This window comes from Euleptes europaea, chromosome 6 (assembly GCF_029931775.1).
Source record: "Euleptes europaea isolate rEulEur1 chromosome 6, rEulEur1.hap1, whole genome shotgun sequence".
Taxonomy (NCBI): Eukaryota; Metazoa; Chordata; class Lepidosauria; order Squamata; family Sphaerodactylidae; genus Euleptes; species Euleptes europaea.
The window spans coordinates 36,024,643-36,044,732 of NC_079317.1; the positions used below are offsets into that span (position 1 = coordinate 36,024,643).

A 20,090-nucleotide genomic window follows, 5' to 3' on the forward strand; every position below is an offset into this window, starting at 1 on the left:
CTTGATTCCCTAGCTGTGAACCTGTATTGTGAATTCCTGAATTGCTTTTCTTCATGATGATCTGGCACTCATCACTTCCTGACAGTTTCCTGGATTTTGTGTGCTGAACAAAAAGGTTCTGAGGAATCGGCACTCCCCTATTGTCTTTCAGGGCATGGGAGTTTGTGTAAAGGTATGTTGTTGCAAGGGTGGAGGAGATACTTCTGCAAGCGGTGAACTACAGTTTAGATCATTGACAGTCAGAAATGGAAAAAATCAACATAATACAATTTGCTGCTATTTGGGGCTGGCATATATAAAGGTACCTGGTGTGTCATGATGTTCTTTCTGGAACTCTCCATGCTCTTTAGAGTAGAAAAATTGAGCAGTGTTGGTTTTTGATTTAAGTGAAAAGAAAGGCAAGCAAATACAACTCCTTTTCCTGTGTGATGGCCCACTTTTTTATCCTGTTACTACTGACAATTGCTGTGCTAACTTCACTTTTGGAAAAATGGTTTGTGTGCATAATAGATACAAAACTGGGACAATGCTGGTGATGGGGTTGATAGCCCAAGATGAGCAAGGATTTTTCTTCTCTGCTCTGACATTTGGTGTCAGTACACCTGCCGAAGGTTTTGCAGACTTCTTTGCATTTTCTTTATTTCATTATGGTATGTGTATGTTGTATTTTGGTCACGTCATGAGACGGCAAGAGTCACTGGAAAAGACAGTCATGCTAGGAAAAGTTGAGGGCAGCAGGAAAAGAGGAAGACCCAACAAGAGATGGATTGACTCAATAAAGGAAGCCACAGCCTTCAATTTGCAAGATCTGAATAAGGCTGTCAAAGATAGGACATTTTGGAGGACTTTCATTCATAGGGTCGCCATGAGTTGGAAGCAACTTGACGGCACTTAACACACACACATGTGTATGTTAATGCCAGAAATGATAAATTGTTAAAATTTACTCGTTAACAATCTAAGCAAGAAAAATTATTGAAAACTCAAATAATTGTCAGTATTCACTTGGTGATTTCCAGTTCTAACACAAATTAACATATAAATATTGTCTAAGAACAACCATACATTATAACTTCACTTTACAGTTCTATGGTGTAGAATTATCATTGTTTTAAAAATTTTACAAGAAGGAAGCAGGTGGGGGGTTGGAGTGGAAAGGGCTAGGAAATGGTTGATGTTGCATCTGAAAAACATACATTTCCTGTGATGTGCAAAGATGGAAGTGGGGTACTGAATGGGTTCTCCTTTTTTCATTCCAGATGCAGCTGTGATCCTCGGCTGTGTGTTTCATTGAAGGGACCTGATGTTTTACATTATTGGTAAGCAAAGAATCAGTTGTTCACAGGACACAATTTTTTTTCAAGGTCAATTTCTTTTAACTCATATTCAGTGATCAGAATCCAGTTTGCTAATACTGAGCTTGAATATCATCTTCTGGCATGCCATTGTTCTCACACCTAGCTCATTTCTTTTCTTTTTGTAAACCTCTTGTTAAGGTAAAAGACTTCCCAAGACATTTTGATGCCAGCGACAGAAAAGCCAAATCTCTCCTCTTTCCTCAATAAATAAAGTAGTTGACACTTAGCTGCACTGTAACAGTGCCTCAGACTATGCCGTTCACCCTGCCTTAAAGGTCCTGTGTGGTGAAGTCATTCTCTCTGTGAGACTTCCAGATGCTTATGAATTCCTGCCTTGAACAGCATGCAGTTCCCAATCTCCATGTCCATCAGTTCTCCATGTCTTTCTGAATTCTGACGGCTGTGTATTTTCTTTTTGTGACAGGTGGGATCACAGTGTCTGTGGTAGCTTTCTTTTTCACCATTAAGTTCCTCTTTGAGCTTGCCGCACGTGTAGTCAGCTTCCTCCAGCATGAGGATCGGGAACGCCGAGGGGAGCGGACCATTTATGACTACGTGCGAGGCAACTACTTGGACCCCCGCTCTTGCAAAGTTTGCTGGGATTGGAAGGACCCCTATGAGGTGGGCCACAGCATGGCCTTCCGAGTGCATGTAAGGGGATGTTTCTTTTTCCACTACAATTTGGGGCTTGGGTCTAGATTTAGCTAAGGTGGCCTGTTCCAGTGTCTTTCCTTTGTGGCTTTTTGTGTTAGTGTCATTATACAGGCTGAATGTTTTCCATGCTGATGTATATCATCACCAAAGACTTAAGATACGTCTACGGGGCAGGTTGTATGCTTTTGTAGTGCGTTTGTGTGGGTTTCCAGGTTCATGCAAGTTAAGCTTAATTATTTCCCTGAAAAGATATAGCTGTATCCACTTTTCTTCTGGGCATAATTTTGTTAAGATTTCTGTATATACAAGCATATGGTTTGGAGGTTACCTGTGCTGAAGCATGTTTGGAGAAGGTTGTATCTTTTTCTTCTTAAATAGTATAAACACTTTTATCAAAGCATGTTGGAAGCTTGGAGGTATTTCCAGTGCCATACCTTATCTTAATTTGGGACACCATTCACAACATGGAGCTTTGAGATGCTTTCCTTTTTACTGGTGCACAATTTACTATGTTTGTAGTACGTCTGTGGCTTACTGTTCACCTGGGCTTCTTAATTCTTCATGCAGTTGTTCTACAAGAATGGCCAGCCCTTCCCTGCTCATCGCCCCGTGGGGTTACGAATTCATATCTGCCATGTGGAGCTAGCAGTGGATATTCCAGTAACCCAGGAAGTGCTTCAGGAACCCAATTCGAATGTGGTGAAGGTGGCATTCACTGTGCGCAAGGCTGGGCGCTATGAGATCAGTGTAAAAATTGGGGGATTGAATGTGGCATATAGCCCTTATTACAAAGTCTTTCAGCCAGGTAAGGCCTGGGTAGGCTAATACCAAGGCAAGACACAGAAATATGACATACGTTATATGCCTCATACTATTTCTGCTACAGTTATTTAGCCTGCTATGTTGTGCTCCACTGTAGGTAAATTACAGTGCCCCAGGTTCTCGTCGGGATTCTGGTGAGATCAAGACCAACCATAAACACAGCCAGTTAGATTTATGAATCAAAATGGTTTGCTAAATGCAATAGTACACACTTCTAGCAAAGTTAAAATGCATTATTTTATCCACAGAGAATCAGTAGTACCAGCTGAAAGTGACAAGATGGCCAGGCATTCACTTCAGTGGTAGAGAGCATGTTTAGTCTTCCTCAGGATGACAAGGAACACGTAGGCAGCCATGGTCCTACTGAGCTCTTCTCCTGCTGTTCTGGAGAGTGTAGAGACAGGATTGGTTCTTTGGGTAGTATATTTCTGAATTTTTCCTGCCCATGAATATTCTGCATTTCAGTGAATGTCCAAATTTAAAGGAAAATGTTTCTGTCACTGTCAGTGAATAGCTCAAAAGGTCAATTGCGCCATCTCATTGCCACTGTCTCTTCTGACTGTCACCACATTGTGTCCAAGACACACTTTTAAGTGTTCAAGTGAAGAAAAAGCTTAAATTCCTAACCATTCGCATTCCACCTTTCTCCTTGTTATCTTTGCTTGTTACCTCATGTAGCAGTTCCTGTTTTGATTATTACTTTGCACAAACTGTCCCCCAGTTTTCCCTCACTGGCTTAGCCACACACTTTTTAAATTATCTTGTTTCCTGCCTTCAGATATTTACCAGAGGGTCTTCCAGTAACTCACTCTGCTTACCTGCAATTTATTGCATCTCCTTCTTGGCATATAGGCTGTTTTTCTCAGCTGTACCTCTGAACTTTTAATTCCTTAGCCAAGTTCTAACTTGGTTCTGCGGTTCTTGAACCCTAAATCATCAGGTACCCTTGTTGCCATGCCAAGTGCTGTACACTAGTCACCCATATTAGAGTATTAACTTATACTGTGTTTTCCCAGTGATGCAAATGAGCTTTAACTTACCACTATTTAATTGATGTTTCTACCACAGTGAGTAATACTCATCAAACAAAAACTGAGAACTAACTTTCTCCAGGATGGTGATACTAAAATTCATGACACCATTCTGTGCGTTTTTATTATTCAGCAGCTTTGATTTCTGCTAAGTGGGGTTCTAAACTTAGGCAATTTTCTTCATTTTGTCCTACTAATATTTTAGTAATTCCTTATGAATGTTAAAACGCCAGTGTGCTGATAAACTGATTCCCCCCCCCTCTTTATTCCAGGGATGGTGGTTCCCTCCAAAACCAAAATTATTTGCCATTTCTCCACTCTGGTGCTGACTTGTGGGCAGCCACACACCTTGCAGATAGTGCCCAGAGATGAATATGATAACCCCACCAGTAACTCAATATTACTGATAGATGAGCACAATTACAGCCTCTCCATCCATGAGGTAAGCAAGATTGTGTCCCCTTCTGCCTTATCAGGAGCCAGAACGCATCCATTAATCCTACTAAAATACTTTTCCTTTTATCTAGCTTGGTCCCGAAGAAGAGGAGTCTTCTGAGATTTTGTTTGAAAAGTCTGTGGTATCGAATCAAAAGACTTGTCAGGTTTTCCTGAGACTCACCCTGCTCCGCAGGGGGTGTTTCCGTGCCTGCATCTCCTACCAAAACCACCCTATTAGCAATGGAGAGTTTGATATCATTGTTTTAACTGGTAAGTTGAGAAGGACATTACAGTTGCCTACATTTCAACTCATCCGCATGTTGCCTTCTAGAGCATTTACAATGGATTGGTTTTTATTTATCGCATTTAGATCTCACTCTTCCTTCAAAGATATGACATTGCAGCCATGCAGCTAATCTATAAGGCAGCTTAGCCTGAGAGGTAGAGACTTACCCAAGTCAACCAAGTGGGTTTAATAACTGAATGGGGTTTCAAACCTGTGTTTCCCTTCCAAACATAACATTTTAGCTACTGTACCATGCTAGTGGGCTCTCTCTCATGGAAATGTGACCATTTTGTGGAACCCATTGCTGCCCTCTTGTTGATTTCATGGATATATTGCTGGTAAAGGAGGGCAAATGGAACACCCTTGCAAAACTGTTATTGAACAAGGGCTCACTCAGTTATGTACCTGAGTGAGCCAAAGGATATTTATTGACGTGAAACACTGATAAAGTGCATTCTCCATCTGCTCAGTCTAAGTAAGCATTTTGCTTAACTACACTGTAAACAGTGCTCCAAAACCTTTCCATGACATAATTGTTTCAGTGGTAGGCCATTTGGAATGGAGAAGAGGCTGGAGAGAAAAGGGTTAATCACTCCCCCCCCCAATATTCTCTTCTCCCCAAGCTGCTTTTCTTTTTCAAAAAGGAAAAAAATGAAGCTTTTAGTTACCAAGTCCCCTAAGCACCAAGTACCATTGCTAATTTTGATTTCAATATAGAGAGCCAGTGTGGTGTAGTGGTTAAGACCGGTGGACTCTAATCTGGAGAGCCGGGTTTGATTCCCCACTCCACATGAGCGGAGGACTCTAGTCTGGTGAACCGTACTGGTTTCCCCACTCCTCCAAATGAAGGCTGCTGGACTGACCTTGGGCTAGTCACAGTTCTCTCAGAACTCTCTCAGCCCCACCTACCTCACCAGGTGTCTGTTGTGGGGAGAGGAAGGGAATTCGATTGTAAGCCGGTTTGAGATTCCTTAAAGAGAGAAAATTGGGGTATAAAAATCAACTCTTCTTCCTCCTTCTTCTTCTTCAATGCAATTGGAGCATAATTGCTGTTTCTGCATCAACCTCTGCCTGTCTAATCTGCAGCCTCTTCCATTGGATTGTAAGGCCAAAAATAAATAAGGATCAAATTTAGAGGCATTATTTTATACTGGCACCTGAAATTCAACCTTAAAATGATCTTTGCACTTCAAGCAAATAAAAAGGAGTGTATCCCAGAAGAAGAGTACTTTATATAATTTTAAAGGAAAGATAGCCACACTGTTCTCCCTTTCCCCCTTTTCGTTTGTAGAACTCCCAAAGAATGGCAGTGGTTAGTGAACATGTGGAATTTGTTCTTGTTTTTTTGTGGAGGAATTTAGTTGTAATTGAAAGCTGAAGTTAGAGGAGGCCTTTTGGCTTCCGTGGCAGGGTAGTTTTCATTTATAGTGCACATGAGCAGGGAAGATTCTCCAATCTAAAGACATATTGGATTTATTCTGTTTTGTTATAGGGCCATTATACATCTCATATTTACACATATTTCCTCTTGCACTTCTGTGAACCTACATAGCAACTTAAAGACAAAGTTATGATACTATGCAAATAAGTCACTCATGAAAGTTCACTGAGGAAGTAGGGGGCGAGAGGAGAGAGAATAATGAGGTTTGGAGGAAACCTATCTTCTGAATACAACTCTTACTCTTGCAATTCTTTTGGTAGCAAAGGAGAATTCAGCTTTGAGCCCTACCACTATCCTTGTTGAAGGATTAGTCCCCATTCACTATCCTTTGGAGCTAGGCTGTGTGGAAGGGGGCGCTTAGGAGAAACATCCCAGCTCTCCCATAGGCTTATTAGGGATGGCCATTTTTCCCTTCAGAGGCAGGATAGCCTCCTGTCTGTCACAATGAGGACTGTTTTTTAGCATCAGATTTTTTGTGGATCTCCCATGTGATAGTAGTTGTAATGAATCACTGTTGATTGAGAAAATACGTAATGACAAAGATCAAAATGACTGTGCTTAGTGGGCATGTACATTCACGGACCACTTTCAGTAACTTCTCGGCTCGGTCTAAACTAAGCCATAGACTTGGGGGAAAAATAAGTGATTTTGGATATATTTAGGTAAGTGATCTCTCAGCCATCAAGCTTCAAAATCCAGCTTATTTGTGCAGGGGCCATGGCTTAGTACTAGAGCATTTGCTTTGTGTGCAGAAGGTCCAGGGTTCAATCCTTGGCATCTCCCTTTAAAAGAATCGGGTAGCAGATAGGAGTCCCTGGAGAACTGCTGCCATTTTGGTAGACAATATGATTCATATGATCTTGATTCAGAATAAGGCAATTTCAGGGCTGCCTTGGTGGCCTTGTAAGGGCAGAAAAGTGGGATATATATGTTATAAATAAATAAAAATAAATGTGTTGTTAAGGCCTTGTAAGTTTTGACCACATTAGGCTTTATACTCATCTGTTCATATGTTGCAGAGAATGAGAAGAATATTGTAGAGCGAAATGTTTCTACCTCAGGGGTCAGTATCTATTTTGAGGCCTATCTTTACAATGCTAGTAGCTATGCCAACACACAGTGGCACCTTCCACCCCTCCATTTGGGTGCCTCTCAGCGCCGCCCTTCCACTGCTACTGAAGATGAGGACGAGGACTCTCCGTCTGACAGCCAGACCCCTGAGAGAGTGAAGAAACCAAAAAAAGTGTATTGCTATGTTTCACCCAAGGTAAGAATATATTTGAGGAAACAGGAACAGTTTTTGCACAGCTCCTATTATTACCATGGTGTATGGCTGCTGTTAACCAATCAAAAATTGCTTCAGTTTGATGGTTGACTATTGTTACTGTTTTGTTGGAAATCATCCATAGTGCTGTAAAACAGCTGAGGGAATTTTGCAAGAAGATGCTAAAAATTAGACTGTCCATACCTTCCTTGTATCTAACCAGATATTTGAACTGGGGCTGAATGTTGTAATTGCAGTTTGGACAATCGCTGGCACGTTTGTCTGAAAGGGTAACAGAAGATGAGGAGCAAAACAATGTCTTCTGGTGCACTAAATTATTAGTGATTCACAAGCCTTCAATGTACATTTTTTGTTAATTAGGGATAGAATGCCGTAAGAACATTATAAATAAATCACAAGTCTTTTGATTGCTGCAAAAAACTTATAGTTGTGAGGAATTGGTGTGATCTGGTCATCTTGCCTTCTAGGGAAAAAAATCGACAACTAAAGTGTGGGATGTTGCTGAAGTGCACAAAGTTTGAAAGGGCAGGCAGAGCACTTTGGAAAATATATTAACCCAGGGCACACAGGCAAACGGTTTCATGCAACTCAGGTTTCTTTAGAGAGGAGGGCTTCTATGTATACTGTACAAATGTCGTTCTCCCTCACGCACACACACACCATTTCCTTTTCTTAGCTGAATGGAAGGGCAGTGGATACAAATATTGTGAAGAGTTGACATAGCTCAGACTTGTGAAAATTATTTTCCTCTCTATTACGAAAGGTTTCTCTTTAGGCTTGTCCATTATTGAACTTTTTTTGCAGTATTGCATTCACAATACCATGATTGGCTTTCTTTGACTTCACAGCAATTCTCTGTAAAGGAGTTCTACTTGAAGATCATTCCGTGGCGCCTCTTTACCTTCAGAGTGTGCCCTGGAACTAAGGTGAGTTTTTGAAATTACCGGGTGCTGAGTGGTGGGTTTTGATGTCTGTTTTGAAGAAGATACTTTTGGGGGAATGCATCATTCCCATTTATCAGTCAGCATCACAGACCTTTGAAACAGTCTGTCACCTCTTCCTCAAGCTTGGGAGCCTGTCGTGGTTTCCATTTATACTGCTTTCTGCTCCTAGCCATAATTTTCATCTTCTGTCTTTATAATTTACTCTCCTGTCTCCGTGAACATCTAGCTCTGTTCCCTCCTGCACTGAGGCTTGTTGCTTGCATCAGCTCAGCTCCACGCAGGACATCTCAGCTGGATGTTTGATGGCAGCTTTGGCTCTGAGTGGAAGGCTGGGCAAGGGAAACATGCGCAGAGGGCAATCTCACTATATCTAATCCATGTGCCGTGCTCTTCTGGTGAAAGTTGGTTTCACTCCTTTCCTGCATCTCTTTGCTGCTAGTTTTCTTACCATGGGCCTGATCCTGTGCACAAGCTGCTGACACTGGTGGTGGATGATGGGATACAGCCCCCCGTGGAGCTCAGTTGCAAGGAGAGGAACATCCTGGCAGCCACTTTCATTCGCTCTCTGCATAAAAATATAGGTAAAGGGAATAAGGGGTATAAGCTTCTACGGCTTTGTCTGGGGTCCCCAACTTTTTCCAGCCTGCGGGCACCTTTCAAGTTCTGACACAGGGTGGCGGGTGGCGGGTGCAACCATATCATGGCTGCCACAGGAGGCGGAGCCAACCACAGAAGGTCAGGGAGCGAGGTCATGCATAACTCTAATAGCCACTCTTCAACATTTCAGGAAGCTCCTTTGTTTAACAGGATGCCTTTTAAAGTGAACATATTATTTAACACTATTTTCATGCTCATACACAGTTTATCAGAAGCCCCACTGGGCAGAAGCCCCATCTACTTTTTAAAACGCTCGGCTAGCACCAAGAATGGTGTCAGTAGGCTTCATGGTTTCCACAGGAGTTACGTTGGGGATCCCTGGCTTAGTCTCTAATGCCTCCTAGCTGGCATAAAATAATAAAACAGCTACTGGCAGGGTTGTTTGTTAATTACTTGGTATAGACTGCAAGCAGTCTCCTTAGGGACTGCATCACTTATGGATTTTGCACAGTGTCTAACAAAGTGTTATTGCAACAGTTGTATAGCTTAATTTAGGACTGATTAAGTGACTAGAGCGTCACAAGCCCATCTCCCTCAGCTTTCCTGCTCATAGGTTTCTTTCTGGTATTCCTTCGAAGGATTTGACCCAGTTGCAACAAATATACATGATGTTTCTATTATTCATTCTCGCCTCCTTTGGTGGTCTTGGGATGGGAGAAGGTGAATAGAGCTTTTGAACTTGGAGCTGCTGCATATGTTTGAGAAGGAGCTGTGTGCAAGAATATAGGTGTGGGGAAAAAGAGAGTAAATAGGGCAAAGAAATGTTGAGTGAGTGAAGAGGGGTTGGGCATTATGAAAGAATGCTTACCTTTTTTAGTATGTTTAGCCATCTCTTCTTTTCTCAGGTCCTTTGTTATTTAGATTGTGAGCCCTTCTGAGGACAGTTTGAAAAAATCATTGTGATCAGGTAGCTTGTGCAATTGACTAGCTGTAAACATAAGCCTGAGAAGAAGCACAAACACATGTTCTCCATGGCAGACCACAATCTTCAGTAACAAAGGACTGGTAATATTGTCTTGATGCTAGTGGTGTGTTGCTAATCGAGATATGACCATAGGATTTATTGGTTTCAGGAGGTTCAGAGACTTTTCAAGACAAAGTAAACTTTTTCCAGAGGGAGTTGCGTCAGATGCACATGAAGAGACCCCACTCCAAGGTTACTCTAAAAGTCAGCCGCCACAATCTTCTGGAATCGGTAAGCTTATCTATATAGCAGACTTTTTATGAGGGGTTGTGTTACTCTCTTAGAGGAGGCTGTGTAGACTGTTCCAGAGGACATGCATGTTCATTCTGATGCAGAATGAGCAACACTAGGATGGGGCTGGGATAGTATTTCTCACGTGCATATAGTATGAGATTATTCCCTTCTCCAAGACTTGTAGTGTTGGCCGTGACACAAGAATTCTACATAGTCAGTCTTTTCTAATGGTGCAGAAACTAGATGAGAAGTTGGCCTGTAAGGTAGAAAGGGCCCCAGTTGCTCCCAGGACAGCCCACTTTATGTTGATGCAGCCATTGCTGCCTCCAAGTATTGACTTGTTTTGTTCAGACATTGTAGCACTATGTCATTCTTCATCGCTTCCTTACTAACCTGCAGGGAGTAGCCAGTTAAGACAGCCTTACACAATGTCGAAAAGTTTGTGGAAAGAGGTGATCAAAAAACGTTTGACAGCGTCCTTATGTAAAGTCTACTGAGCAAACTTAACAGTCATGGGGTGAGGAAGATCCTCTCATAAACTGGGAACTGTTTAAAGAATAGGAAGCAGAGGGCAGGAATAAATAGGCAGTACTCACAATGGAGGGTAGTGAGCAGTTGGCTTCCACCACGGACCTATATTGGGAACCATACCTTGTTCATTTAATTTTTTAATAAATGATCTGGAGTCAGGGGTGCATACTGAGGTGACAAGACTTATTAAGGGGCAGAAAATGGTTCTAGATGGTTAAAAGCCTAGTGGACCATGCCAGGCTCTGAAGGAGGTGTCCAGGCTGTATAAGTGAGCAGCAGAATGTCAGTGGCTTGGATCTGTTAAGGCTGACCCTGCCTTGGTGCAGTAACATTACCTGGGTTTGGTCTCAGTAACTCCCAGAGTAACATACACCATAAAGCAAAAGAGGGCTTTATTGAAGAAATTCAAGAAATGATATAAAAACAAGGCATATAGTTCAGTGGCAGTGAAATGCACAAAAATAACAAAACTGACTAGCTGTCCTACTCACTGGAGTCCTATTGCAGTGTAGTTGGTTCTTAAAGCATAGAGTTCCAGAGCGTAATAGAAATATATCCAAGAGCAATTAACTTTGGCTCAGTAATGATGCAACAATGTTGGGTTAGCTGCTTTTCATAGCTCCAAATAGATACGTTATTTATTGCCAGCGACTCATTGTAAAAACTGTTCTTAATTCCAAAAAGCATATACTATTGAATCCCAGCCTCTCTATTGCATAAACTCCAAGAAAATAATTAGCTCTAGCTCTGCTGCTGGTGACAGATCTGATCAAGGGGTTTAAACTTCATGTGAGATAAATTAAAATACTTGATGTGGAGGATGATACTTACTGTGAATGTTACCAGAGAGTAGGCTCTGCTTAGTGATCAGAAACAGGCTTGAAATAATTTGAATGTGTAAGTGTGAGCTAAGAGTTGCCAGAGAGAACTTGTAGAACTTGTAGTTCTTCCCCACAATCAGTGGCCATTTACGCATGGCTGCTTTCTCCCTCTTTTCTCCCAAGAATGCAGCGAATTGGTGAGGTCCTCACGCACATGCTTTGCACAAGCGCGTGTTGACCCCTCCCCCTTTCACTACATTCCTGGGAGAACTCCTTCCTCTGTTATCACAACTTAAATGGAAGCTGTGCAACAGAGGAAGGAGCTCGCCCGGATCAACTCCCTGCTGGGAGACTTCCGGGCCCCGGCAGCACAGCAGCGGCGGCTCCTTTCCCCGCCGGGTAGAAGGCACTGCCCGGCCCCAGCGGGGAGAGCAGCAGCAGCCGTGGCGGCACCTTCTCCCCCCCCCCCCAGCCAGCATTTGAAGCTCACCTCTGAGCAGCCTGCTGCCTGGATCCCCGACGTCAGAGGCGAAGTGGCGGCGGCCCCTTCCGTTGTCAAGGCTGCGCACTTCCAGCTGCCCAGCCTCCACCCGGCGAAAGGTTGCCGGGTGGAGGTTTGTGGTGGCTGGAAGTACGTGGACCTGGCGCCAGAAGGGGCCACCGCCTCGCCTCTGATGGCGGGAATCCAGGCAGCAGGCTGCTCAGAGGTGAGCTTCAAATGCCAGCTGTGGGGGGGGAGGGAGGAGGGCATGGGGAGAGGGAGAGAAAGAGGCGTGTGTGGGTTGGGGGGAGGAAAAGGTGCTGCCGCCACTGCTTTCCTCGCCGGGGCCCTGCAATGCCTTCTACCCGGTGGGGAAAGCAGCCGAATTTGTTTGCCCCTGGATTATGTCCCCGAGCGTTCAATTTTTTGAATGTGGGGGAAAAAAAACTTGAGATTGGTCAGGGACAAACAAATTCGATTATGGCCATGCGTTAATGGCCAATAACTCTGTAAGTCTGTCAGCATTTACACTGGGATTTTTGCTTGTGCTGTGCATTCCCAGCAGAACAGGAGCATGAACTCAAAACCCAGTACAACAATACACCAGATTGATTCAATCAGCTTTTATATATGTAAGAGTTGGATGAAAAACATAAGAGTGTAATTTTCAAGTTTTCAGAAAGCTGAAAAGGGGTTATAAACTAGTATTAGAATTCAGAGAGAAACTAGGAAAATTCAGAAACAAAGTATGGTTATAAATGTGCCTTGCAGATAAATAAAGACATTGGATGCAAAATTGGCTGATAATTTGGGAAGCAGGAGTTTGGAGAAGAATTGGGAAATTGTATATGAATACAGAGATGGTATTATAAAATATTGATAACTAGTATTTTAAGCCAGATCTGTCTTAGCATTTTTATTTTGCATTTTTTCCAAGAAGCTCAGGAGCTCGCCCCTGTTAACAACCCTGTGCAGTAGGTTATGCTGAGAGTGACTGACCCAAAGTCATCCAGTGACCTGTGTGGCAGGATGGATCCACAGAGGATAAGTGGGAAATATCATTCCACTGCAAAATAGTGATGATCTCTCTAGTTCAGTGAGAGGCAAGAATTTACCTGGCTGAAGGCTGTAGCTTATTCTTCTTGTCAATTCATGGAAATAAGGTCTCATGTCAGCCTCCTGGTTTGCAAACTGGAGCCATGATTGCTAGTAACATATTTCACTTCGTAATTCTAGTCTCTGAAAGCCACACGGAATTTTTCCATTTCGGACTGGAGCAAGAACTTTGAAGTTATTTTCCAGGATGAAGAAGGTGAGTTCATTTGCTCACTGCAAGAGCCTTTGCCCATAGGAAAACATGAGGGGAGAGTAAGAGGAGTATTGCTTTGAACTGTTCTACCTATGATAAAAAAATTTGATGGCTTCCATAATATCTTTCAAATCCAATATAAAATACTTCTTATTTTGTAGATCAAAAAATTGGGCACAAGTTACATGGCTAATTTAAGAGAAGATAGTAACTATGTAGCAAAGCCGAAAGCTCTTTCAGGTTATTTGAATCCTGCTATAGTTTTAATTTACAAGATATCCTCTCAGTATGTTGCACGATTATACAACATGGCTTACAATACAAAGCACTAATGTGAAAAATAAAAGATACTAAATTTTTCCCACCAACTATGAAAGGATCATGTTTCATTAGCACTGTACATGATAATCTATGAAGAGAGATGGATCTCTTTTCTTACTAGCTGATTTCTGGAAGGCACAGGGCTTCTGCGAGATCTAATTGGTCTTGAACCTGTTCTATTTTCTAGCCTTGGACTGGGGAGGCCCTCGCAGAGAGTGGTTCGAATTGATCTGCAAAGCTTTATTTGACACCGTCAATCAACTTTTCACCCGCTTCAGTGACAACAACCAAGCACTGGTGGGTGTCCTTCTTTCACCCATTGCTGGAAAAAGGAAGTGGCCCATCTGCTTGTGGCTTCCATTCAGATGCTTATGGTTGAACATGCATACTATAAGTTCTTTCAGTGGCAGGAAATCTATTGGCCTACCTGTTTAATACACATACCAGCAGACAAATTTAAATCAGAGGGGAAATTGATGTGAACCTCTGGTAAAAATGCTGATGGGTGGTGTGCGAAAATTGTAGGCAAGTGCAGTCTTTTCATACCTAATCTTATATTCCGTATACTTCCATTTATGCTTATACATGTAGTGCCTCTGTGTGCTGCACTGAGATTGAAGTATATGTTCTTTTGCATAGGACCAGACTAGCAGATGGTCTCTCCTGCTCGTACAGAGCTTTATACTTGAGTTTTAGCTCATGAGCAAGGTTACAAAGATGTGAAGGCACTTGACTACAGTCTGCAAGCAGAAGAGCTCAGAGTGCTTTCCCAGCTTCTTTATCTGACTAAGTGATGATAATTGTAACTATGGGATCTGTTGTTTATAGGTGCACCCCAACCCCAATCGGCCTCCTCACTTGCGGCTGAAAGTGTATGAATTTGCGGGACGTCTAGTTGGAAAGTGTCTGTATGAGTCATCTTTGGGAGGGGCTTACAAGCAACTGGTGAGAGCTCGTTTCACCCGATCTTTCTTGGCTCAGATTATAGGACTGCGGATGCATTATAAGGTGACATCATTTTTTTACATCTGCATTGCTTTAGAGTGTGAAACAGTGACCAAATCATGGTTCCACAGCAAATGTTTCAATTTCTTTTCTCTTCCATCCCATGCTGCTTTTCCTCTTAGTATTTTGAGACGGATGACCCAGAGTTTTATAAATCAAAAGTTTGCTTCATCTTGAACAATGATGTGAGTGAGATGGAGCTAGTCTTTGCTGAGGAAAAATACAGCAAACTGGGCCAGCTTGAGAAGGTGAGAGACACTGGTTCAGACTGTACAGTTTGTGCAAAGTGAGCAAGTAACAATGTTGAAATAGGAGGGAAGCGATACATTTAAAATTTCTTATTGTTCTTATGAGATGAACAGTTTACATCATTGTGGCTTCTGTGCAGTCCCACATGGGACTGCGCATGTGTGGGCCAGCCATGGAGAAAAAGATTCTAGAAAGCTTCTAGAAAGATCAGCTCCGCCGAGCGTTCCCCTTCTCATGTGTGCCTGCACAGAAGCTCACTCAATAAACAGCAGTTACAGGTAAGCGCAACTGCATTTTCTCTTTCTTTCAGGAGATTGAGCTGGTAACTGGCGGTTCTCAAGTACCAGTTACCAATGAAAACAAAATTCTCTACTTGAATCTACTTGCGCAGTACAGATTGGCTAATCAGGTTAGAGAGGAAGTGGATCACTTCTTGAAAGGTAATGTGGTGTATGGTGTCCTTTCCTGATTCATGTGGTCCTTATTTTCTAAATAAATATACATTCTGCTGTCCTCTTTCAGGTCTCAATGAGTTGGTTCCTGAAAACCTTTTAGCTATTTTTGATGAAAATGAACTTGAGGTAAGATTGAGTAAAGCTGTCTTTGAGACTGCCATAATTTCTTTCTATCTCTCAGATAAATGCAAGAGAGCTTGCGTTAAGAGCTGTGATTCCTATCCTTGAATGCTTTATATTTGTATAAAATGCACAACTTTACATATGTACATATGAAGCTGTCTTAATATTGAATCAGACCATTGGTCCATCAAGGTCTACTCAGACTGGTAGTGGCTCTCCAAGGTCTCAGAGGTCTTTACCTCCTACTTGATCCTTTAACAAGAGAAGCCTGGGATTGAACCTGGGGAACGTATGCATGGCAATCAGATGCTCTGCCGTTGAGCTGCAGCCCCCTCCCCAATTTTAATCATAGTTACTTCACAGTCCATATAAACCAGGTAAATCTTCTTCCCCCACAATAATTAGACTCAGAAGGATCTGCCTATCAGCCAGTAGTACTTTATCTCCACTGAGCAATTTAGAAAGCACTCTGCCTTACCCAACCCAGTTGAATCTCTGTTCTTCCCTTCCCATTCCCTGTCCTCATCACTACAAGGTTCATTCCTAACCTCAGGAACTATGAAGCTGCAGCTCCAACAGTACTTCCTTCCGTGGGCTGTGTCTCAGTGATCAAGTACATACAGAAGGCCATAGGTTCAGTATTCAGTATCTCAGTGCAAAAGGATCTCAGGTAGCAAGTGTTGGGCGACGCCTTTCTGTACCTGAGACCCTGGAGAACTGCTGCCAGTCAGAGTAAACAATACTGACCTAGATGTACCAGTGGTTTGACTTTCATATAAGGCAGATTCGTACAGTCATAGTGTTTCTTTGGTGTAGACTGGCACCAAGAGGTAACTGTCCTTGGCAGGCAGCTGGAGCAGGGACATTTTAGACTATATGCCTTTTCCTTGTGAGCCCTATAAATTTAATGTTGAAAAGGAACCCTAGACAATGGATTACATCCGAAGGGCTGCAAGCAGAGTTGTACTTGCAGAATAGAACTTCCTCTTCCCCTTACAGCCCACTGCAGCCCTCGAAATGCTGTTGTCATGGTTTGGAGACCCTTAGGAATGGGGCTGGTATGATGTGAGGGTCTTCAGTGGGAAGAAATCCACACACCCCCATGAAAATGCCTTTCCTCCAGTAGAAAATGAGCATTGGATCCGACCCAATTGGCTTTTTGTCCAAGCCAGTTATTGTTATTTTTAACCATCAGCTTGCATGCTGTGTATGTTCAGGAAGTCTGTTTGGGTTTCCAGGTCCCTAATATTGCTTTAAAGTGAGAAGTAGCAGTTGTTTACAATTTGTTCTGCTGTTTTTGCCTTCTAAATAAGGGCTTCTTGGCCATAATGCTGAATAGTTACACAGTGATTTGCCCAAATGCGTAATGGAGCTGCTATTGGTTTATGCAGTGTCTGCAAAGGGACTTTGAGTAGCTGTAAATGGGCTTCTATCAGCTGAGCCCCCAGGACAATAGCAGCTATTTTGAAATGATCTTTGTGGTTCTTTAAGGGCTTATGGTCCTCTGAATTTTCATCCTTTATTTTGTGCTCCAATAACTGTCCCTTGCTCTTTTCAGTTTTGACATTAGTTCCCTTCATTCTTCTTAACTCTGCGGAGTGCATTAGAGTAAATATAGAGTAATGGCCCTAGCTCAGAATTTTAGCACCTGATGTACTTGCTATGCTATATTTGGATGAAGGGTGGTTTGAGGGGGGGAAACTGGAGCCTCACTCTTCTTAACTTTTGTTTTCTTCAGTTGCTGATGTGCGGTACTGGAGACATCAGTGTCTGTGATTTCAAAGCACATGCTGTTGTAGTGGGTGGTTCCTGGCACTTCCGAGAAAAGGTAAGTAGAATAAGCCACAGCCACAATGGAGTGATTGTTCTATGCTGGTGATTGAGGCAGGAAATGTGTTATCAAGAAAATGAAACTTTCTGGATTTAAAAAACAAAAACTGAAGAAAATATGGGTGAATGGAAAAGCAAGATTGGATAATAAACTTGTAGACAAAGTGTAACTTTTCTGAAGATCTCATTACATTTTCATATATTTTTTGCCCCTTAATATCGCTGGGATTTTTTCCAGCATATTTGCTTTCTATACTTGCTTTGTGCTGTGGTATAGTAGTTTGTGTTTGACTAGGATTTGGGAGACCCAGCTGAGTGCCCACTGTGCATGGAAGCTTGCTGGGTGACCTTGGGCCAGTCATACTCTGACTCACCTACCTCACAGGGTTGTTGTGAGGATAAAATTGGAGGTGAAGAGAACAAGGTAAGCTGCTTTGGGACCCCGTTGGAGAAAAAGTATATCAATGAAGTAAAGAAATAAAAGTAAATTAAAAATATCACTCAGACCAGGTTTAAATAATTTACAAGGGAGCAACCCCCCCAGGTCAGTCCAGATACTAAATGAGGAGTACAGCCATTTGCACACTCCTGTGGTTTTACTACTTACCATGTTTGTCATGGGATCATGGGATTCCCATGATTTTGTGGGATCATATCTTCCTCCTACCACCCAAAAGAATTATCAGTTGTAATTAAATTTGTTGATTATTTTAATATTTATTTACTGTTTGTTACCTGCTCTGAGGGAAAAGCATGTCTGCAAATGTTTTAAATAAATAAAATAAATCAGTTTTGAAAACAATACAGGAATGTAAATTTTGGCCTGGGAGACATGTTCTTACAATTGGCATCTTTATAGTGCCTGTGTTGCAAGGACTTCAACAAGTTTCTTCTCCCTGTGATCAGCATTTGCCTTTCTCTCCCCCTGATTTTTATACTGTGTCTTCTAGGTTATGCGGTGGTTTTGGACCGTGGTGTCCAGTTTCACGCAGGAGGAACTGGCCAGGCTGTTGCAGTTCACCACTGGCTCTTCTCAGCTGCCTCCTGGAGGATTTGCTGCACTCTGCCCCTCTTTCCAGATCATCGCAGCTCCGACGCACAGTACACTGCCAACTGCCCATACTTGGTGAGTTACCTGCTGGGGCGGTCAGACACAGAGAGTGAGCGCCTCTCAGGTGTCTGTAGTGAGCTGCATATTGATAATCTGCAGTCCCCCCCTTCCTCTGTCTTGCAGTTAATGCTATCTTGAAATCCATTCAAGGCCGTTGAGCTGCTCATAGCAAGCATATGGCATCCTATGTGTACCAGAGCAGTAACTTAAACTTAAACTTAAAACCTTTAATGGCATAAGTAGTATTACAATTGTTACAGAAGGTTCATAAAATATGCAGTCATTAAGATAAAAACATAGGCCAGTAAATTCCAATAATAGAAATTACAAACTTTGGGCTTTTTGAACTTTCATCACATCCACTAGAAAATTGGCAACATCTACAGTAACCTCCAGATCGGAATCATTCAATAAAAATTGACGTTTTACTTGGGAAGGTAGGTGATATTTGGAAAGCCAATTTTTTAACCATTTCCCATGGGGTGATTCATATAGAGGGCAGACAAACAGAATATAATCAATTGAGTCTAGTGAATAAGTATCACAGGGACAAATCCTTTCCTGGATTGGTATTTGTTGATGCCTTTCCTTCAATGATGCTATATGGAAGGTATTAACCCTAGCGAGAGAGAAGGTTCTGCGGAGGGGTGGGATGTCCAGAGTATGAAAATAATGGGGAATATTGTCGGTTAAGTTCTTGAGACCCAACATTGCTGGGGAGCAGGCCAAGGGTTGAATGGGGAGTAACTTCTGACTCTTCATATCCAAGAAACGCTGTTTAACAATTTTAAAAATATGGGCCTCAGTAGTTAAAGCCAGGTCTTCCACAGAGACTCCAGATGATCTTATTTTGGACCGAATTAGACAATCCCAGGAGGTATTATGAAGTTCTTTTAGCAGCAGAGAGATCAGAGAACCACGCTCTGTTCTACCAGAGCAGTAGATTCCCTTGTCTGGGAATTGCTGAAAGCATGCAAGTTTAAGTGTTGTTTACTACTATTTTATTTTCGTTCTTTTTCTTTCTTTCAGTTTTAACCAGCTGTGCCTCCCTACTTACGATTCCTATGAAGAGGTACACAAGATGTTGCAGCTGGCCATCAGCGAGGGCTGTGAGGGCTTCGGCATGCTCTGATTCCCCCAGGGAGAAGCCCATCCAGCTTCCTTTGTTTTTCAGGGCAAAGCCCAGGCCCACTTCAGTGCTCATTCTGATGCCCCTCTTAGGGGTAGAGGAGGCAGGGCAGGAGCACCACACAGACAGGAATGTCCGTCTGCAATGTCACATGGAGGCCTTCCCACATCTGGAGAATGTGGGAATGACTGGGAGCTCACCTTGCCTCCTTCCCTTTTCTGTCTCAGTTCAGTTTGGTGTGGTAAATGAAGTGGGGGTGCATCTGTTGGGATGGCATGGCACCTTTTGCAAGGTGTGACCCTCTGAAGGAAGGAAGCCCATAAGCAAAAGTTGCTGTCTGATACAGAAGATTTCTAATGTAAAAGATTCTGATTGTTTTGCGGATAAATGGACTAGTATGGAGCTCTAAATCCCCAGATTATGGGAAGCCTTAATACCCTTCCATGCCTAGGCCCAAGTTTTCACATTACTAATTCCCCTTCAATTTGGATATTGTGGAAAGACATAAAACAATCCTTCCTTCCTTTTGCTGCCTGATCCATTAGGGCTTTAAATTCTCTTTGCCACCTTGCACTGGACACTGCCATTGCTTGGTGCAGAGGGAAGGTGGC

At 42.6% G+C, this 20,090-nt stretch overlaps 1 protein-coding gene across 3 annotated transcripts; it reads left to right on the top strand.

The window, feature by feature from the left end:
• The first annotated feature begins 61 nt into the window (after nucleotides 1–61).
• AREL1 (apoptosis resistant E3 ubiquitin protein ligase 1) lies at nucleotides 62–19,574 on the top strand. Of its 3 annotated transcripts, none has more exons than XM_056852192.1 (19): nucleotides 62–172; nucleotides 1,260–1,319; nucleotides 1,783–2,009; nucleotides 2,580–2,817; nucleotides 4,138–4,307; nucleotides 4,393–4,573; nucleotides 7,050–7,297; nucleotides 8,164–8,241; nucleotides 8,699–8,840; nucleotides 9,990–10,111; nucleotides 13,184–13,259; nucleotides 13,765–13,874; nucleotides 14,406–14,585; nucleotides 14,705–14,830; nucleotides 15,142–15,271; nucleotides 15,354–15,412; nucleotides 17,148–17,237; nucleotides 18,190–18,365; nucleotides 19,380–19,574. In XM_056852192.1, the coding sequence occupies exons 2-19, from the start codon at nucleotides 1,304–1,306 to the stop codon at nucleotides 19,480–19,482; spliced, it is 2,472 nt and encodes an 823-aa protein (XP_056708170.1). In that variant the 5' UTR covers nucleotides 62–172; nucleotides 1,260–1,303; the 3' UTR covers nucleotides 19,483–19,574. The 3 variants fall into 3 exon arrangements, with proteins under 3 accessions (XP_056708170.1, XP_056708171.1, XP_056708172.1); XM_056852193.1 differs by having other exon boundaries at nucleotides 1,783–1,979; XM_056852194.1 differs by lacking the exon at nucleotides 17,148–17,237.
• Nucleotides 19,575–20,090: the final 516 nt, after the last annotated feature.

Excerpts from the sequence above, each read along its gene's own strand:
- AREL1 (XM_056852192.1), top strand. Across the intron at positions 4,308-4,392 it reads ACAGCCTCTCCATCCATGAG|CTTGGTCCCGAAGAAGAGGA; the intron begins GTAAGCAAGATT and ends CCTTTTATCTAG. Across the intron at positions 13,875-14,405 it reads GTGACAACAACCAAGCACTG|GTGCACCCCAACCCCAATCG; the intron begins GTGGGTGTCCTT and ends TGTTGTTTATAG.